General features: G+C 42.4%; 7 protein-coding genes across 7 annotated transcripts; 4 read left to right on the plus strand and 3 right to left on the minus strand.

Moving 5' to 3' along the window:
- Window positions 1-31: 31 nt before the first annotated feature.
- Window positions 32-1525, plus strand: BYT42DRAFT_571479 (uncharacterized protein). The gene is made up of 2 exons (XM_051568501.1): window positions 32-377; window positions 462-1525. Exons 1-2 carry the CDS (start codon window positions 233-235, stop codon window positions 1409-1411), a joined length of 1095 nt encoding a protein of 364 aa, XP_051423068.1. The 5' UTR covers window positions 32-232; the 3' UTR covers window positions 1412-1525.
- Window positions 1526-2433: 908 nt separating this feature from the next.
- Window positions 2434-5159, plus strand: BYT42DRAFT_614405 (P-loop containing nucleoside triphosphate hydrolase protein; the record flags this gene model as incomplete). Its single annotated transcript, XM_051571858.1, has 16 exons — window positions 2434-2779; window positions 2845-2911; window positions 2989-3011; window positions 3079-3116; window positions 3192-3197; window positions 3274-3396; window positions 3467-3580; window positions 3637-3712; window positions 3780-3832; window positions 3892-3999; window positions 4054-4115; window positions 4175-4228; window positions 4313-4496; window positions 4561-4682; window positions 4749-4803; window positions 4872-5159. The coding sequence occupies 16 exons, from the start codon at window positions 2434-2436 to the stop codon at window positions 5157-5159; spliced, it is 1719 nt and encodes a 572-aa protein (XP_051423069.1).
- Window positions 5160-5305: 146 nt separating this feature from the next.
- On the minus strand, window positions 5306-7408 carry BYT42DRAFT_571483 (uncharacterized protein). Its single transcript, XM_051568502.1, has 7 exons — window positions 7200-7408; window positions 6869-7088; window positions 6412-6771; window positions 6192-6333; window positions 5748-6119; window positions 5523-5665; window positions 5306-5447 (listed from the first exon to the last, which is right to left on the minus strand). The coding sequence occupies exons 1-7, from the start codon at window positions 7283-7285 to the stop codon at window positions 5346-5348; spliced, it is 1425 nt and encodes a 474-aa protein (XP_051423070.1). The 5' UTR covers window positions 7286-7408; the 3' UTR covers window positions 5306-5345.
- A 440-nt stretch (window positions 7409-7848) lies between these two features.
- BYT42DRAFT_645321 (uncharacterized protein) lies at window positions 7849-9738 on the plus strand (the record flags this gene model as incomplete). The annotated part of the gene is made up of 4 exons (XM_051572649.1): window positions 7849-7987; window positions 8044-8106; window positions 8166-8869; window positions 8923-9738. The coding sequence occupies 4 exons, from the start codon at window positions 7849-7851 to the stop codon at window positions 9475-9477; spliced, it is 1461 nt and encodes a 486-aa protein (XP_051423071.1). The 3' UTR covers window positions 9478-9738.
- A 438-nt stretch (window positions 9739-10176) lies between these two features.
- Window positions 10177-10692, minus strand: BYT42DRAFT_571489 (uncharacterized protein; the record flags this gene model as incomplete). The annotated part of the gene is made up of 2 exons (XM_051568503.1): window positions 10177-10542; window positions 10611-10692. The coding sequence occupies 2 exons, from the start codon at window positions 10690-10692 to the stop codon at window positions 10382-10384; spliced, it is 243 nt and encodes an 80-aa protein (XP_051423072.1). The 3' UTR covers window positions 10177-10381.
- A 2208-nt stretch (window positions 10693-12900) lies between these two features.
- Window positions 12901-14186, plus strand: BYT42DRAFT_533400 (uncharacterized protein). The gene is made up of 2 exons (XM_051565443.1): window positions 12901-12957; window positions 13022-14186. The coding sequence occupies exon 2, from the start codon at window positions 13079-13081 to the stop codon at window positions 13700-13702; it is 624 nt and encodes a 207-aa protein (XP_051423073.1). The 5' UTR covers window positions 12901-12957; window positions 13022-13078; the 3' UTR covers window positions 13703-14186.
- A 1072-nt stretch (window positions 14187-15258) lies between these two features.
- BYT42DRAFT_571494 (uncharacterized protein) lies at window positions 15259-16960 on the minus strand. The gene is made up of 4 exons (XM_051568504.1): window positions 16572-16960; window positions 16204-16509; window positions 15838-16068; window positions 15259-15751 (listed from the first exon to the last, which is right to left on the minus strand). The coding sequence occupies exons 1-4, from the start codon at window positions 16614-16616 to the stop codon at window positions 15683-15685; spliced, it is 651 nt and encodes a 216-aa protein (XP_051423074.1). The 5' UTR covers window positions 16617-16960; the 3' UTR covers window positions 15259-15682.
- Between the last annotated feature and the right edge of the window lie 3034 nt (window positions 16961-19994).

Genomic DNA, 19994 nt, shown 5'->3' on the forward strand with positions numbered 1-19994 from the left:
TTTATATAGGAAGTAAAAAAATAACGACGCCAAACTTGTATAAAAGCAGCTTGAGAAGATTTTTTTTCACCCTCCATCCATTTTAATTCGGTTTCATTTTCCGTCTCCTCTCCATTTTTCATCTCTTATTGTTTTTTTTTTTTCTGATAAGAGAAAGAACGTCTTCTTCTGTTCTACGCTTCTCCTTTGTTCCTTTCACTTTTTTTGCATCAGCGTCGATTTTTAAAAGATCATGGCTGTGTCGTGGATACCAAAGATTTCTGTTTCCTCGAAACAGTTGTCAAAGAAAATGATTGCTATCCAACTTGTCATTGTGTTTCTGTTGGGCTTTTTCTTTGTTTCAACACTGGATTTGAGCGTGTATCGATCAGGACTTGGTATGTTTTTGCCCCTAATAGTAGTCACCAACCGCTTTTTCCTTCACCCGCGTAAACCCAAATCTCATATCTCTTCATGAATAGTCGATGATTGTCCAACTGGTTGGACTTTATGTCGGTCTAGTAAGCCCGAGCCTCAGTCAGACGTCGATATTGCATCATTACTACACCAACAACAGCCGATCGTTCCTATCACTCGTCCAAAAACATTCCCCTATACCATTGTTACCGCCTCCAGCGCCAACCACCTGTGCTCACTGGAAAATTTCCTGTATTCATTGAATGAACTCAGAGCCGAATTGGAGCCTTCAGAATTCCCGCGCGTCGTTGTATACAACATTGGAATGAACCGAACCCAGTTGCCTGTTTTGGATCAGCTGGTCGAACATGGCTTAATTGATGATCTTGTTACGTTTGATTATTTCAAATATCCCCGTTTCTGGGACGTTGCGCTAAATGCGGGCGAATACGCTTGGAAAACTGGCATCGTAAACGAAGCCCGTCTGCATTACACTGAGGATACCGATACCGGAATTCTTGTGTGGCTTGATGCTGGTAACCTTGTGACCGCGGACTTTTTACGTCACATTCCTTCAATCGTTCGTCAACATGATGGTTTCTGGTCGCCACGCAGCTCTTACCGTATGGGACGATGGACCCATCCCGGCATGTTCGACTACTACGGCGTGCGAGCCTCGGAATACGCCAAAAACGTGAATTGCAATGGTGCTGCGGTGGGTTTCGATGCCAGAAATCAAACGATTGTGGACACCATGATAATTCCGTGGTACGAATGCGGTTTGAATAAGCGATGCATTGCCCCACCTGGGTCCTCCCGGAAAAACCATCGTCAAGATCAGGCTGCGTTAACATTTTTAGCCTATCGCAATGGTCACAGTTGCAAGCTGGTGCCGAATCGGTTCCACAATCTCCAAATCCATCGTGATGTTTCCTGTCGTGCCAACTTGTTAGAGTTGGAAGTCCAGGGGAAACTTAATCATCCTTCCTCCATTGGTAAGTATTTCTTTTTTTAATTCTGCTTCAGATGATCTTGATTACTTTTTTTTTTCTGTTTCGGTTTTTCGCTGTGATTTGAAGCCGTTTATCCTAATCCTATTTTTCCCTTTCTTTATTTTTTTTTTTTTTTTGCTTAGATTTCCCAAAATGGTTCCGAAGTGATACGTTGGAATTGTACAATCATCCCGAATGGCGCTATCCTGAAGATGAGGTGCCGAAGCATATTGCCAAACTCATTCAGCCTCCAGAATTCGCCTTGTAGATTTTGTCTTGACGTTCGCGTATACTTTTCCCTTCCTATTTACATCATTTCCTTCTTTTTTGCATATTTTTTTTGTACATCTGTCTCTCTCGACACCCAACCCACCCTTTTCTTGATTTTATCACGATAATACGCTTGCCATATTCCTTTTTTCCCCACACTGATTATCCTTAGAAAACCCACCGTGTATCCTGAATGTACATAGATATCCCGTTTAACCTTGAAACACCAAATCAAGCCCTATTTTGCATAGCATTCCTTTTTCTCCTCTTTCCCCTCCCCTTTTGATTACTCTTGGAAGTATCGTCTTATATGCATCGATTGCCTTGCCCTTTTTTTTAATATTTTATTTATTCAAACCGAAAAAAAAAAGAAACCTCAGAAATCGCCATAGAAACATTTTAGACGCTTATGCTATTTCTGTTCTGTGTTTTGTTATTTGCAGAATCTCAACTTTTTGTTTCCTCTTTCGGTTGTTACAATCTGAAAAGTCAAAAACAGAGCTCGTAACCGTATCAACCAAACCATTCGTATACAACAAACAAATGTCGGCGTGTCAACCTATAGTGTCCGCTAACCAAAATGGCGGTTCGTCAACTAATGGCCCACTCATTGGCAGTGATGAAAGCCGATTGTCTCGTGTTTGCTCAAGATGGACAGGTTGTGGTGCCTGACATTCGATTCAGGCAGCAATATGTAAATTCAGTCTCCGCTCATGCGTTGAAAAACCCTCACCGAAAGCGCCTCCTTTTTTTTTATACTTCTCTTATATTAACCATGTTGACCCCTGCAAGCAGTAGCACCAGTACCAGCAGTAACAGTAGTCTCTTATTGCCAGTACCCTATCCTCAAAGATCGCGATCAGCATCGCGATCGACTAGTTTACTGCCCAGACCAGTGGCATCACGGTCTCGCGGGGTTTCCGAATCGTTGCAGCAGCGTCCGTTACCCCGCACCAACAATAGCACCAGCAGCCGTGTTTCATCGACTCTGGAAGCCGAACGATGTCACATTGCTGTTCAATGCCACGGAATGCAGAATGCTGGATATCAGATCGATGAGCAACAGCATGTCATCCGAGTAGTGACGGGTGCATCAAGCGCCGCTAAAAAGTTCAAGTTCGGTAAATCGTAAAAACGATGAAAATGGGCGAGATCAGCTCGACTCAACTGTATGAATCTTGCGTAGACCGATTCTTCAATGGAAACAACAGCAGTATCGACATATACCGTGCTTCTATCAAGCCGATTGTTATGTAGGTGGATGCTGTCTTTTTGCGAAAAATCCAACAGCTAACGACTGTGCGTTTTGTTCGCATCCGCGGAATGGTAGCCAGGCAATGGAGGGCTATAATGGTTTCATATCCTCTTATCTTTATTCATTATTGCCTCGTGACTGATGATGTGACTTAATCTTACATAGGAACGATCATCGGCTATGGAGCGCCTACAGACACTTCTGTAAGTTACTCTTTCTTCAATTTAACATCAAATGAGACTCATAGCATCGGTTTGCCACTGTATGGTTCTCCTTAGAGCATGGTAGGTTATCTAGGGAGCAGAGCAGTGCGTTATGCATAGCCTAGGAAAAAGGACACCATTTAACGCATATCTTCAGCTAGGTAAAACGAAATGGTTGCCAACTGACGTTGGATTATTTGTATTAAAAGATCATTTTGAGTCAGGAGAAGATGGGATCATCTTTCAGGCTATAGATACCTTATTCGATATGACTCAACAGGTATTTCTCAACTTTTACAGTGACAAATAACCGAATACCGGCTCATATCCCTGATTTTTCGATTTGGCAGTTGTCAGACAGAGAGTTCCTGTTGCGTATGGCGTTAATGGAGATTCGTAACGAGTCAATACGCGATCTTCTTCCCGTGACTGATCCACAGCATCTTGGAAAAATCTGTGACAAGGTATACTGGATTTCCAGGCATTATATATATACTTGTTTTTCTCATTGAATCTGTAGAAAACACATCTAGGTGCTTCTTGTAGACCGATGGCATCGGCGATCCAAGTGCGTAAATTGATTCATGAAGGATTGGGTATGCACGATATTTATTTTGTTTGAAAAAGCCATGGTGTTGGGGTAAAAACTGATGGAAATTGCAGCAAATCGATACTTGGTTAGCAAAGATCCACAAGGCCATCTCATTCTGCAAGTAGTAAGTGGCTCGTATACAGCTGAAGCAAGCGCTATGAACCTCACGGACGGCATCGCTAGATTATCGAAAGTCGTGATTTATGGAAGCCACCCAGCACATCCCAAACATCAAAAATTCAACAAGCAGGATGCAAAAGAGTCAATGAGACGGTCAAAGTATCAAAATTGGTAGGCAACCTTGAAGCATGCATCATAATAATCCAAAACTCAATGCGTTCACAGACGCTAGTCTTACTTGATGACGAAGGCCAAGGACAATTTGCAAAATCGGCCGTGGATAAAAGGTAGTGATGGAATTAATCAATAATGCCATTCGATCTGTATAAAATAACTTGCAGCATAGCCTATTGACACTTAAAACCATCTTGTCCCATATGGCAGATAAAGGATTATCGAGGTAATAGAGAGGGGAACCATGTCATTGCATAGTAGTCTGAAGCTGATATGGTCGACATCGACTTTATCTTTTGGCGGGTATTAGTGGTTCAAATCGGCGTCTTTTTCAGGAATCGATGATCACGCAAATATTGGAGAATTCATTGCTGGGCGATGCCAAAATGGCGTTCCTTTGTACTTTGGACGGGCATGACCCAAGAGCCATTACGACCGTTCTAAAAGTGGCAACCCAATTCCGACAAATAACCTCTGCTCCTAGAATTCACGAAGTAAGGGACGCTTCTTGGAAAAAATGACTAAAAGACCAACGCTCATGATATGCAACGTGATTAGATATATTATGAGAAATCCCACATGAACCATTGTCAACGCGAGATTGGGAAGCTTCAAGCAAGGGTTCGCACTGCTACTGGTTTAGCAGGGATGCAATCAATACAAACCGTTTTGACGGACAGGTACATGCAGGCAGTAACAGTTGACGCAAATGAACTTTTCGCTAAGTATTGCTGCCTATCATTTAGATTACGGTTGTGGAAGCAATACTTCATATCCTCTACGTCTCCACCTGCCCTCCATGTATGTATATCGCTAGATAGCATTCCATCCCATCTGTATTGATTTTTATTTTAATTGTTTTCATGTAGCTTTCTATGGATGGCGAGAAAAAGCCGTCGGAGCATGCTCCCATGTTGGAACAACAGTTATTGGAAGCCAATGCTGCCAACGAAGAGCTGAGAAAGCAGCTGCGTGCGACTGAAATCAGACTGAAAGAACTGGAGAGCAATAGTCTGGCTGATCGAGTAGCCCAGTTGGAAGTCGAGCTCAGCATCACGAAAACGGAGCTTCATGTAACCAAATTATTGTCAAAAGAATCGGCACATTTCACCGATGCAGCCAAGGATCCACTCATCTGGCATATGACATCGCTTTAACTGCGAGTCGCAGCATCAACCCACGACGTGGTGAACCAACCATATGCAATGTTTTAGGATACCTTTCTTTGGTCACACACATGTAGAAAAAGTGCAATAATGCGTTTTCGACGCATTCTGGACGCTTGTACTATTTTCTTCGTTGTCTTTTTACCATAAAAACCCATATTTGCATTATTTATTTCTTTACAGCTGGACTTGAGAAACTTCATACAAGTAAGTGCCCAACAACTTGGTACCAGACACGTAGTTGGAGCGATCCAATTTCTCGTTGATGGAGTGAGCGCCCTATTATAGAGAGCCGGTCAATCATCTTTTTCGTAAGGCAATACACACCCAACCCATTGCAACCAAAGAACTTACATCATCGCCACGGCCCATGGGGAGCAACAAGACGTTCTTCTTGAGAGCTTCCTGGAAGGACAGGGTCACAGGAATAGAACCACCTTCACGGGTCAAATCAGGCTTGACACTGAACACTTTTTCAACGGCCTTGGCAGCAGCCACTGGGATAAGACAATCGATTGTCATCAGTTTCCATGGAGATGGTGTGTTACTTTATGCTCTATTCAAGTGGCACAAACTTACCATAGTTAGGATGCTGAGGGCTGGAGAGCCAGTGGTTACCACCGTGAGTGCATTCGATGGTCATGGAGTTCTTGGAATTCAACTTGTTGAATTCGTCGGTCACGTATTTCTTGACGAGTTCAGTCACCTTTTCGGGTTCCATATCAGGGACGGTACGGATGGAGAACTTGCCAACGACACGAGCGGGAACGACGGTCTTGTCACCAGGGTTGTAGAAGGCACCTTCGACACCGTGAAGGGACAAGGAGGGGAATCTCCAGCGGTGTTGCAAAGTATCACGGATGGATTCGTGAATATTGATCTTGTTACCCACAGCGTCATGGAGTTCTTCCATCTTGAACGCCAAATGATCATAGGTCTTTTGCTCCTCGTCTGAGTAACGTCAAGTTTAGAACCGTAACGCTCCTTTTTTTCTCACGATCTCGCAGAAAATTCCCAACTTACCGGTCACTTGGCGCACTTGATCGTAAATACCGGGCACCAAAATCTTGCCGTCAGGAGTGACCAATTTGCTCATGAGAGCGAAAAGATCGGTCATTGGTTCGTGGACAGTGCCACCAAACACACCAGAATGCAAATCAGCTCTCTATTTCAGAGATTGAACGCATTGTTAGTCATATCCATTCCCTCCCTCTACGCAGTTCTTGTTATAATATTGACTTACGGGACCCTTGACAGTCAAATGGAAGTAGGAGACTCCACGGAGACCGTAGGTAAGGCAAGGCTTGGTGGTACCGAGCCAGTAGTTATCAGAAATGCACACAGCGTCGACATCACGGAAGTACTTGTCAGCTTCACTGTAGATGATGGGATCCAAACCTTCGGAACCAGATTCTTCCATGCCTTCAAGACAGAATTTAAGGTTGACAGGCAATTCCAAGCCCATTTTCTTGTGTGCTTCAACGACGTTGATCCAGCCCAACACAGGACCCTTGTCGTCGGTGCTACCACGTCCAATCAAACGGTGTTGATCATCTTCGACCAAGGTAAAAGGATCAGTAGCCCAGCCATCCTCAATCAAAGCCTACATCATTCACGGAAAGAAAGAAAAAAAGAAAAAAAGAAAATTCACGCTAGGTCAAATTAGGTGTTTCTTGCCTTTTTGGGAAGAGGTCACTTACAGGCTGAACGTCGTAGTGACCGTAAACAAGAATGGTCTTTTTGGCAGGGTCATTGCCAACCGTGGCCAGCACGATGGGAGGCAAGGGTAAAGTCTGACCGTGGAAGTCTTGCTGGCCAGGATCGCGGGTCTCAACGGAAGCGCCCAAAGCCTTGAGTTCGTCGATGAGGAAGTCGGCCATGCGGAAAACGTCCTGACGATGAGCAGGATCACCACTCACGCTAAAAAAGAAAGACGGGAATGAATATCATGTGGATAATGGGGCGGATGATAAGGCACCCCTTTGAACCACTGCCGGTTGGGCACGCGTAAAGCGAAACAGACATGCGTACCTAGGAATAGCGACGGCTTTGCGAAGTCTTTCGACAAAGTCATTCTGGTGTTCTTCAACGTATTCCAAAAATTTGACAACAGGCATGATATTTTTCCTTTATTTGAAAAGAAAAAAAAAGGATGGAGGAAAGGAAAACGGAAAAGAAACCGAAAAAAAATAAGAATGCATGGGTTTTAAACAAACTGGGAAGAGACCCGCGCTGAGGCGTGCGAAAAAAAACAAGGCACATTCAGTCTCCGACACACTCTACTAAACTTACTTTTGACAGACAAAGCAGAGTTTGTGAGGCAGGTGTGGATTCAATAAAAAGTCAAATCAGTTCATCACGCACCAAAAGAAACATGGAATATGATCTTACCGTAAACAGCAGTCGTCTTTACTACGACGCAAACTGAAATATTTCGGGCCTCCCCTCGCCTGGAGCGATGCTGGCGGCAATTTCATGCAAAAACTTACCCGGAAGGCGCCAAATAGCCAAGAAGGAAACAGGTCAGATGGACCAAAAACCATCAATTTTTTGACAACAGTCTTTGAAGTGCACTGGAAAAAAAAAGCAAGTCGTGTTCTTTTATGTTGTTATCAGCATGAATTTTTTTTTCCTCTCTTTATTTCCTTATTTTTATTTTACCCTTCGTCATTACGTTATCATGCACATCACAGATCCAACGTCAAGCAAACGCTACCAAGGCTTAACAGCTCAAGAGATTATATCGTTAAAAAAGCAAAGAAAACAGCGATCATTGGAGGAGAAGCGTGTACGCGAGGAGATGGAGAAACAGGAGCAAGGTATACATAATAAAACGCTCAGAGATAAAGCGACACGACTCACAGATCATCGGTAGTTTGCAAACGATGCGGAGCTCAAGGGCATAAAGATGCACGAAGTCGGGAGTGCCCCTACAACAGTAAGTGGATATCAATTTGATCTATGTACTATGCCATCCATTCTCATGTCCTACAAAAGAAAGCAAGAAGCGTACCAAGGAAGACGCCGAAAAGAAAAGAGACGCCAACAAAAAACGCAAACTGGAAGCACAAGGGCGAAAAACCGACCCGTGCAAGAAATGCACTGACGAAGGGATTTACGACCCTGAGGGCAATCCTCACGCCTCCAGTCGAAAACCAAGTTGTCCATTCCATGAAATCTTACTCGAAGAGCATCTTTCCCAGAAGCTTCGAGGACAACACAGGCGATATGTGGTTAAGATCGGCTTTGCAAAAGCACTGAATTTGCCGCCAGATTCGGCAGCACGATTCACTTCCGAACTTGAACGGATAGTTGACGTTGTACGAGAAGTGGCCGTAAAATCCATGCTATTCGCGAATTTTTTCCTTTTGTACCTGTTGGACAATCCCATGAACGAGTTACCGATCATTTTTTTCTCGCAACAATTGTTTTATGCATGCCAACAGCTCGTCCTCGGAAAGCCAGTGACTAACACCAACTTACCCATTGCCCAAATGACCCGCATTTTTGAAGAGCTCTCGTTGACAACCATTCCTTGCATGAAAATTTCTCCACGTTTTGCAAATCGAAGCATCCTATACGCAAACGTACTTGCTTATCAGGCACAACAATCAGCGACGATATTTATCAACAACATCGTTGAACCTTTTGCGAACAGGGCAAAACGTTATTTTTTCGTCGAAATCCGAATGCTATTACCGGTAAGTTGGGAAATCGGCATAATATTGATCCACCACTTATTTCAACGAGATAGGATCTCGGTGAGCGCCAAGCATGGCGTTTTGCCGCATACATATACAGTTGCATCACGCCAAATCCTACCGATTGGCCTGAAGGTGTGGACCACACCGCCGACTTAGACATCATCGTTGGCGAGATTCTCGAAAGCACAGAACTTCCTCTCTCCCTCTTGGTCACAGAAGAAAACCTCACGCGCAACCCTGGCCCGTTTTTCAAGTTCCTTCATTTTGCGCTATCAGTCATCGAACTGTACAACGATCAAAAATTCTATGCTGCTTGTGAACCACAGTCAGAAGCCACGCTTCGTTGGTTATATACCACCGTTTTCAATACTTGCGAAGAACTTCAGCGCACCAGCAAATTACGACGAAGGAAGCTCGCTTTAGCCATTTGCAACTCGATTAACAAGAACGAACCGCCGCAATTGCGCGATCTGTCGGAGGCAACAATTGCAGAGATTCAAGTGTTCATTTCTCATACACGCACACTGATCGCGACGAACAATTTCTATCCGCCTGTGGAGACAATTCTCAATACCATCCGCTCTTTCCTCTTGTCCCACGTTTGAGTTTCATTCGACCACACGTGATGATAGACACCACCACGTTGCAGGCAATTTTGCGACGATCTGACAACGGAGAATTTTTGATGAAAATTGCACCAAACCATCATCACAACAATACATGATGTAATGACACTCCAATTTGCACGAGTTTTCGATTTGGCGAAAATACGTTATAGACCAACAGATACCCACAGAGCATTTACCAACCATCTTGCCACAGACGGCCATGCAGCATCTTTCATTTTTGCAAAGGCAATATCAACTCGCGAACGGCTACCCGATCTAGACATTGACGATTTTGACGAAGAAGACTTGCACGATCATTTTGAGTTGTGGGGTCTGGATCCAGGTCATAGACAAGTGTTTGTCGCCAGTAACGGTCACGGCATTCAACCTCATCAGGTGCGATCTTTAACAAAAGCCGAATATTATGAAAAATCCGGCTTCACCAAGACGAACAAGAAAATGGAAAAACTGCGGAAGGCCGACCACCCAACCTCCGATTCCGCAGCCTCTATCGAATCCCTAGAGAAGCAACTTTTATCGCTCAAGACATCGAGCTTGCAAGTATATCATCTGGGTTTATTTTCCATCAACGGCGTATTCCCTCAACTTTTGGATTTATACGATACCCGGTTCAACCAGTTCCGATTTTTGAACTACCAAGGCAAACAACGGATGCAAGCGGAAATGGTGAACATTTTTGTTAATGGCGGCCGCAAATACGACAAGCGAAAAGCAAGAGGGCGCAAGAAGTACAGGAAGGAGCAGAAGGGGAAGAAACGCAAGGGGAAGAGGAAGGAAAGGTAAGATATGTCATCGAGGTTATCGGAAGCCAAAATGACTGAATCGCTCGTCGGTTATCCAGTGTTGTTGGTAACCCAGCGAAGTGGGAAGCCACCGGTTTTCAAAAGTCGCACAAAATTCCATTGATCGCCTTTGGCACCGGCAGCTGGGGGGCCATAAGAGGAGGAGGTTTGCCTGGGGTATCCGGGATGTGTCGATCGGTTCTGAAAAAAGCCGAAAACCAAGGCTTGCTCGTTGTTGTCCCTATACACGAAGCATATACTTCACAAGTAAGTTTGTGTTACTCATCCTTGTGTTACTCATCCAGAATGCCATACAACTGACTTCACTCGTTTCAAAGGTTTGCAACAACTGCCAAAGAAGAACGTTGAAACCCATTCGTGACGATGATGGCGAGGAACTGCACTCCATCTTGGCCTGTAACGAGGTACATTGCAAGACGGTGTGGAACCGCGACGTCGTCGCCAGTAAGAATATTTTCCAAGTCGCCGCCAGCATCGCGTCCGGCGAGGGGCGGCCCGAAATATTTCAGTTTGCGTCGTAGTAAAGACGACTGCTGTTTACGGTAAGATCATATTCCATGTTTCTTTTGGTGCGTGATGAACTGATTTGACTTTTTATTGAATCCACACCTGCCTCAAAAAAAAACTCTGCTTTGTCTGTCAAAAGTAAGCTTAGTAAAAATTTGGATTTCAAGAAGCGCTATTTACTGATTGGATTCTTTTTAGTTCGTGGACATTACGCAAAATTAGGGAAAAAACCTGTATAGGATCAACCTTGTTTCTAACAGATTAAATAGCACTTTTTTTGGGTATAAGGGAAACCCCAGCTTTACTCGACAAGGTGGATCCGTCGGCGAGGAGTATCCGATACGACAACATGAGATTGCTTACTGAATATGCATAAACTTACCAACACTTTCACTTTAAATTTCTGACACACATGCAAAAAAAAAAAAAAAAAAAAAGTGGCTAAATTTCTTTGGCAACAACAAGCATCCTTAAATCAAAGGATCGCATAAATGCACAGTGATGTTTCCCGTAGCGGGGATGGACGGCATACCACTTGTTCTGCAACATCAAAAAAGTACCACAATGGCGTTTTATAAAATGCACGTGGTCTATAAACTAAAAAAAAAAAAAAAAAAAAAAAGAATCGGAATTCTTCTGTTCTGTCACTGTGGCTAAAGCAGTACCATTATGCTCTCGAGAATATAATTCGACATCAGATAAAAACGTACCCATTATCAGCGGTGCCGCGTTGTTAAAAGAGCAGGATAAATGACAATGAAGATGAGTAGTGTTCCAGACGAATGCAGATCGCGGATGCATGCCGCGCGTTGTATCACGACCCAACCGCATATGGTATGACCTGCATATGCCCTAGAGGTTGGGCTTGGTTCACGATTCGACAATGTTCTTTCATGACTTTTTCTCTTTGATTTGATGAACAAATATACTGGATATGGACATAGCTCAAGACGGGAAATGAACTTTGGCGTTCAAAGTAATATGACAAGATGAAAAGCCATATCTTGCTAACTAAGTTTATTGTGGCTCGATCACATGAGACCTATAAATCAAAAAACGAGAATAAACAAGTCTTGTCTTGTCGTTGCTATCACCTCAATTTCCATCTTTAGAACCTCCATCAAAAGCAGGTTATGTTTGCATCTCGATTTATGGCAGCTAAAAAAAGGAAAATAACCGAGATGGGCAAGATAAGCACATGAAATGGTTCAGATGTACTAATGACAACAGTGTAGAAACACTAGCCAATATGTCACCGTTGTCAATTATTTTGACAACTGGATTACTGGTGGCTCATAAAGCTGAAGAGAGTCATTACTTCAAGCAAGCGAAGAGAAGATCGGCATTGATTTCTTAATCATAAGGTTTTGAGGGATGGATCAGTATAAAGAGAAACGAGTTCATTAACACTGGTCAATTAGGCGTAAGTTCTCAGGTATTAGTTGGCGTTCTTTTTAATTTGCGGTTGCGTGATTCACATGCCCAGCCACATCGCATATTCTGTGATGATTTGCTGCATAGGATCGCAGGTCAATTTCTACAATGGATTTAAAAATTGATCATCGACATCTCTATTGAAGCAGGGATTAGGGAACCCAGTCATCATTTCATTGTATATGCACTACGTCAAAGGGTAAGAACAAGCTTGCTGCGAGAAATAAGAAACCAAAAAAAGGGGGAGGGGAAGAGGAGAAAGGGGGATCCGTCCTATTCTGTCAGGCGGCATGTGAAGTCCCTTCGATGGAGCATCATTGCCAAGATGATGTTCCTTTGGAAATGAAGTGGAACAGCCTTCCTTTCCCTTCAAAAAAGGGAAGGCACGAGGAGGAAAAATAAATGACGACAGAATGAGGCAATACGAAGGATGAGCAACCGGGAAAAACACACACCAAGCAAAACTACATATATGGTATCATAGCAAGGAGCAATGTGTGGCGAGAAATTTTTTTTTTTCTCGCCTGTGCTCCTAAACAATCCCAGAGAGAAAATAGTGCCTTGGTGTTTCATTCAAGTATTTTTCCTTTATTAGAAGTGTAAAAACGCCTCCTATCTTTTATTTTTTTTTCCATATGAACTTGAGGGAAGTTCCCAGGAAGTCCAAAAAAAAGAAGCTGTACAACAACTTTGTCAATAGTCCCGGAGTAATGTAAAAATTGATCTGCATTACTAGTTGCAGCAGACAACAAGCTTTTTATTTTTTATTTTTACAGTTTCTAGGGGTAAAGAAAAAAAAAGTTACCGATATAATATAAAAAGAAGGTAAATGAATGAGTGATATGAGATTATTATTTCCGCACACAATTATGAATACTATGACTGCCACGCATTCTTCCACCACTTGTTCTTCCATGCCCGATATTTTAAGATCACGTACTGTTATGGATGTGTCAAATCTGTTATCACCTGCTCCTCCCTTGAAAGCCAAACGAAAGCGAGCTTCGCCTTCACAGTTATCAGTTCTCAACCGAGTGTTCAATCAGACCTATTTTCCCTCTACTGAATTACGAATGGAACTCGGTAAACAGCTGGGTATGAGCCCGCGCACTGTACAAATATGGTTCCAGAACAAACGTCAATCCATCCGTGCTCATGAAAAGCATCATCAATATCACCACCATCATCATCAGCATCAGCATTCTCATCAACATCCCCATACATATCCGTCTCAACAACATCATCAACGGTCTCCTTCTTTACAGCGGTCTTCGCCTTCATCGTCACCTGTAAAACAGTCACTGATGCTCTCGCCTCCAAGCTCACCCTATATGCGGCCCACTGGCATCTCCTTGCCACCCCTTCGTCTACCTCCCCCAGCAAGCTTTCCCTTGACCCCATCCTCCTCGGCATACCCAAGCCCGGATTCGATGAATTCCATTTTTTTCCGGGACTGAAAACTGAAAAAAAGCAATCTTTGCCTTGACGACGAATCCATGCGAACGGAACTATTAGCGTCTTGCTGGTCTCAACGATCATCAATTGAGCCCAATGTAGGACCTCTTTGCACTGTTCGTTCCTTTCACTTGCTTGTTCTTTTATTCTTTTTCTTGCATTCCCCAGTTACCCAATTCTTTTCTTTTTGGTTTTTCTCGATTAGTCTTACTTTCATTGTTATTGCGAGTGCCCGTGTATACATACCTTGTCTCTCCTGCTTGTGCTACCCTTAAAAAATTTATTATGCATTTCTTCCCTTTCTATTAGTATTACTGCACGTCTTGTATGATAACCGTGTTCTTCTTTTCATCTATTATGTTCATTGTATATGCTCGCCATCACGAATCGATTTACGATTGCTTTTTAAATATACATAATGCTCGCCGCTAATGCCATGGATAACTCATGTGATCTTTATTATTATTGTGCACGTACCTAAAGAAGTATGAAATTAAACGTATAAATATGACAGTATAAAGCAGTGTCTAATACAGCCGTGTAAAGGAAACATGGATTGGGGCAAATGAATTTGTGTAACTTCTCTTTTTGGTTGGTGGAGCACTTTCATCATGTCAATAAGCCAATGATGGCTGATTCTAGCAAGGAATCCAATTTCGAGAATAAAAGAGATTTTTATACCGCATAATTCGATCAAGCATTATCACGGACGCTGCGAGGATGCGAGGTACATATTTTACTGCAGCATAATGGTGACGGTACTCTTTATCATAGGATGGAGACGATGCAAGACCTTAATAGTTGGGTGTTCTACTATATTCTGCTCTCCTTTTACAACGCCTTTTTTCTTCTTCTCTTGTCCCTTACACCCCCTGTTAAAAAACGATAGACAATGCAGGTTTTCACGTCTATTCTACTCTCGTTTTTGTACTGAAACATGAGGACTGTAGACCAGAATAATGAAAACGTCGGGGATCCTCATTTACCAGATATTGGATTGTCTCCCTTCCAATATCTCTGCCGGGACCTCCTCCTAAAATGACTTTATTTTTCTTTCCATGCCATGTTAGCAGCGATACGGGACTGGTCGATGTAATATGCGCCAAGGTTAAAAAAAAAACTTATGCATTAAGTGTCGGTCTAAAGGGCAGGTCCCAACAAATGTACGTAGGAACCAACCATTCCCGTCCAATACTGTTGACGCAGGTCAAGTTTCTGGTTCTTTCGGCAATGAACATTGAGAAAAATATATATTTAAGGTTGCATTGCTTTTCAAGTAATCGTAAGACATGAAGATGATGCTGCATAATTATGCGTCACAGTAGCTGAATATGGAAAATGAGAAGCTCTTCCCAAGGATGACCGCGATCTGCAGCTGCAGCAGACCAGACTATCCGGAAATTAGAGTTGGCGACAAAGCTTAAAAAGAATTGCTTTTTTCCAAAAAAAAAGAAAAGAAAAAAGAAAAAGGATCCACGAGTAAAGCGTGCCAAAGTAACAACGATGACGTCTTCTATATTACCAGAACGTCCATAAATAGCGCCTCGACAATCGCTCACTGACAGCTTCAGGGGGTCATGTTAGACAAAAGCACAAACAAAGACGAGAACGATGTCACATGCTGGTGAGATTTTAGTCTGCATGTGTCTGTTTCCCTTACATGATGGGTTTCGACAGTCAAAAGCACGAGGTCAGCGAAAACAGTTGTGTGAATAGACAAGGTTCAAGTTGATTCTCTCTTCATTGATATATTGACAAGAAAGGGAAAAGCTATATCTAAAACAAGCAATAAGACACAATCCAGAAAAAATTGCAGTAATATAATAGAATGACAAGGGAATACAATAATGGAAAAAAGGCGAACAAAACAGCAAATAGACAACATGTCAACCTCACAGGAACGGCACGTTACTCAAATCCCACCAGCAATAAATAAATAAAATTATACAACACTTTAAAATTACAATGGTCCTCCTATAACATTATAACAGTTCCACATAAGATTCCGGTATTAATCCAGTTTCATCATTGACATCGGCAATCAGCCAACCCTATAAGTGAACAATCACGCACACGCAGGATTATGTTAGTCACTCATTTCATTGAAGAGCAGCGAGCGTGTGTCACAAGCACTTACAGGGCATTGTCGATACTGAACCCATACCGGATCCGACGCCTTCATTCCGATTTCGTACTCAGTTTCAGGCACAAAATCGTATAAAGCGCGCGCATGACAGCCATGGAAATCAGGTGAAGACAGTGATTGTCTGGACATTTGATGAGAAACCCTTGGTGTTTCGCCACGATGCATCGGCGATGTTACAGGATATGCAAAGTCGCGGATATTGACAGGAATCGCCAGGTCACACTAAAAACGAATACGAATGAAGTCACCGTGGTGAGATCCTCGGATCTTCCATTATTTTCCCTCATTTTCATCCATCGTCGTTCTTTTTTTTTTTTTTTTTTTTTAGTTGGTTCCCATGCAACCGCCTAAAACTACCTTGGGTATGTCTTCTTCAAGGGACGACAATGTATCGGTTTCACTGGTTGTATAGGAAACGTTCTGCTCAGCAGAAACATCGGATTCATCGGGTACTTGTACATTAGAAATTGGTAGTTGTTCATTGGAAGAGATTATGGTTTCTTTTACAACCACCGTTTTCAGTTTCTTATCGATAATATCGCTCACATCGACTCCTTCATCGTCCGTTGAACATGAACTCAGTGAGATCTTGTCATGATCGTCATTGTGGTGGATTCCTTTCTTGGCACGAAAATTCTTGGCTAAAGCGCCTTTTCGGGCAAACTGAAAAGACCGGTTAAAGTCACAAAAAGGCGCTAGACAACAAGGTGGAGATTGAGAAGTACCTTTTTCAGTACAAGAGCAAGAGTAATGACAGTGCTGAGGCTCATTGATCGATAGTGAAATAGAGGAATGGTGGCAAACGTGACAAGTTTGAAAAATATTGAACAAGGAGAGAGTACCACAGGAAAGGATTGAAGTGGTACCAGCGATTATGGGAACAAGACGAATAAACAAGCGAGAACTGAGTGAAGGAAGATGATTTGGAAAGATACAGAAAGTCGGATAAGATGAAATGATAACGGAATGGTTGAGTAGAAGAAATAAGAAAGAAGGCGACGATGAATGACGAGAACAAGGAGAGAATTCGAAAAGGAAAAAAGAAGCAATACCAAGAAAAGGAGAATCAAATTTAAAAAAAAAATCCATTGGTATGACCTTGTGTTGCAGTGGCAAATTTTGGTTTTTCTGACCATCATCGTTGTTATTAGCTTTTCACTTTCCTCGCGTTCACGCCAGTAGCACTCAATTAACCCAAAGTCAATAACGAATTTCGATAATGTTCAGTTTTGCACTATTCCGTACTGGCGATGATCCTCCTCCCTCAGGCATCTGCATGCTCACGTTGATTATGCTAATGGAAGGATTCCTTCCCAGGATAAACCTATAAGACAGCCAATGACCGTTGCTATCCGTCTGGATCGTTCTATTTGTGTAACTTTTTCCACACTTTGTCTGGCTTTAAACCTCCCGAAAAAATTGACAGACCCTAAGCCGAGTAATCGATCCAAAGCCCAATCGGCGGATGTAGGTACTTTATCAAAGCTGCATCCCGAATGCAGGGTGGCCAGGCCTTCCTTTTTTTTTTTTTTTTTTTTTTTTTTTTTTTTTTTTTTTTTTTTAGCATGAAACGACACTACATTATCCTAACGGAGCGTCGTGACGTTCATTCACTCTGTCGTCGATTTTTTTTTTTTCATTTCCTACACAGTTGTCCTACAGAACCCAAGGCTGAAGTGCTATTACGTTGGACGAGAATCCCGTGTCACCCAGCCGGTGAATAACCCGTAGTAATATACAATTCAGTCCTGGAAAAAGCAGTCAATATGTATCAAATGAAATTTTACTATGCATTGAAAAAGTCAATCACATTTTGGACGTGGGCTGTTCGTTACTCTAACAGTCATGCAGATCTGACTTTGTGGGACATCATCTATCGTCAAACTATATCAGTGTACTGATCGTCACTTGTAAAGCAACATTAGTATTGTATTTGAGGGCTACGATTTAAATATGGAATAACTAGAGGTAATTGTCCGTTCTGTAGGAACATAGTGCCACTTAAGAGAGGAATTGTAGTGAGATCATGTACTTCTGCGCAGTAACATTTGCCACTGTATTCTTGTTTAATCATTGCGCTGAAGCTGTTGCCTATACGTCACCTTTACACTTTCGTCGTTGATGAATAATTTCATGAAATTGATATCGAGTTTCGCTGCTTCTCAAGCGTGTGCACACGAAATATAATCGTCATTATCTTATGTAGCTACTGCGACCTTAGACTTACAGTAGGTGGTCGCTGCAAGTCTACTCTGATGGTCACTGTGGGTCTCACTGCAAGAACTTTCGTTATGGAAGCATCAAGCAGGTTATCAGCGTAAACAATGGACTTCATGGAATTGCTGCCTCGCCCCTGTCGCATCAGCTGGTCGATAAGGCGTAATAAAAAAGATTCTCAAGGCCCAAATATTTATGCGGTAGACAACAACGCTTCCGACAAGTTATGCATCGATGTTGTTGAAATATTGTCATTTCCTTCATAAAGGAAAAATAAAATCGATAAGTCTTCTAATATCAGCGGATGTCCATTTGTGAATATCAGAAAGTCTTCTCGGGCACATTTTTAGGTACTAAGCACAGCAAAGTATGAGTGTACCTAATATACGGGAAGCGCGGACATGTATCCGAAAAAAATAGCGGGTCACATGGTGTTTCTCAAACCCTCAATCCAATGCATTAAAGAGAAATTCAAGACAAACAATACAAGCACATCGATTCTTAAATGCAAATTCTCATGCTTCCATTTTCAAGCATGCATTGCAAAAATCTTATCTATCGGGTATTTACGAGGTCAGTCTAATATATTACAATAATTTTTCACGGTAGGCCTAACGTTTAACTTCTGTATAAAGTTTGGTTCACAGCCTCCCATCTTTATAACCATGTTCTGGAAATTCCGCTTTGTGATACGTTAGGATGAAACGCGAATAAAATACCCCAATGTTTCCATCCGAAAATGGGTGTGAGGCTCGTGCTGTCAGTGTAACCGTTCAAATGTTCGGCGTTATTCGATCGACAGCTACAACAGTGATCGTTGATCTTGTGAAGTTCCTGAACGGTCTCTAGGATTTTTTGTAAGATCACCTATCAGGGAGCTAGGGTCCTTGGCGATGAATATTGTTTAAAAGTTCTGATTTGCCTTTTTTTTTCTTTTTTCGCTCGTGCTCTTTTTTGTCTGTGCGAAATGAAATTTGACGGCGATTTTCCAACCGCGTCGCTTGATGGAAGTTCCTAAAAGGATATTTAGCTTTTTTTTTGACCACGTTATACGTTGCAATAAATGACCAAGTGATCTAATACAACAAGGATGGTTCATCCAGAAAATCCACGGATATCACTTGTTACGATGTTTGCTAACGAATTTTGGTATATCAAATTATGGGATATCGCTCTCCAATTGAGGTATTTTTTCTGCAGGCCCAATCCCGGTCTTTGCAATTGAAAATCAGTGACGAGGTAGACGTCTGTTTTTGATTGATAATGGCAACCCTGTTTATATGGTGTGATAAAAATTATGCGAGATTTTTTGAAGAATGAAACTACAAAGATTTGACAGTGGTTTTGAATGGACGGAGTTGTCGTGACTCCGCAACCAGGACCGCTGTTATTGCCGTCCAGTGAAGCTGAAATATCACCTTATTCAATAGGTACACGCGGTCCTGTGAAAGAACTACAATGACCAATTCTCAGGGACGGTATAATAATCGGGCCGCGAGTTTCTTTGATAAGTGGTTTGTCTGTGCACCCAAAGATGTGGGGGACAAGTAAGACAAGCCAGCTTTCAGTGGTGATTTTGAGATAAAATGCCCAAGTCGATCCCTCTTGGACAACAATGTTTTTTTCAAAGGCCGTCACGAGATAAATCCGGCAATATGGCGCCATTTCAGGGATTTCGTACTTCTACATCGGACGGGCTGGCAGACACACAGCGCTCAATTCGAATCCAGTCAGTAGACATTACCATATTAAGCATGTAATACACGGAAAAATTATGGCGAACCATGCACTACAAAAAGATCATATGAAACGAAGGGGAAAAATTCAAAGAAAATCCCACAGTTCCAATACAGAATTGGTGCAGTAAAGATCCGAGGAAATGCGAATAATATGGACTAATTTTAATGCAAAAACAGGGAGGAAAATAAGTG

This window comes from Radiomyces spectabilis (assembly GCF_025331425.1).
Source record: "Radiomyces spectabilis strain NRRL 2753 chromosome Unknown BYT42scaffold_7, whole genome shotgun sequence".
Lineage (NCBI taxonomy): Eukaryota > Fungi > Mucoromycota > Mucoromycetes > Mucorales > Radiomycetaceae > Radiomyces > Radiomyces spectabilis.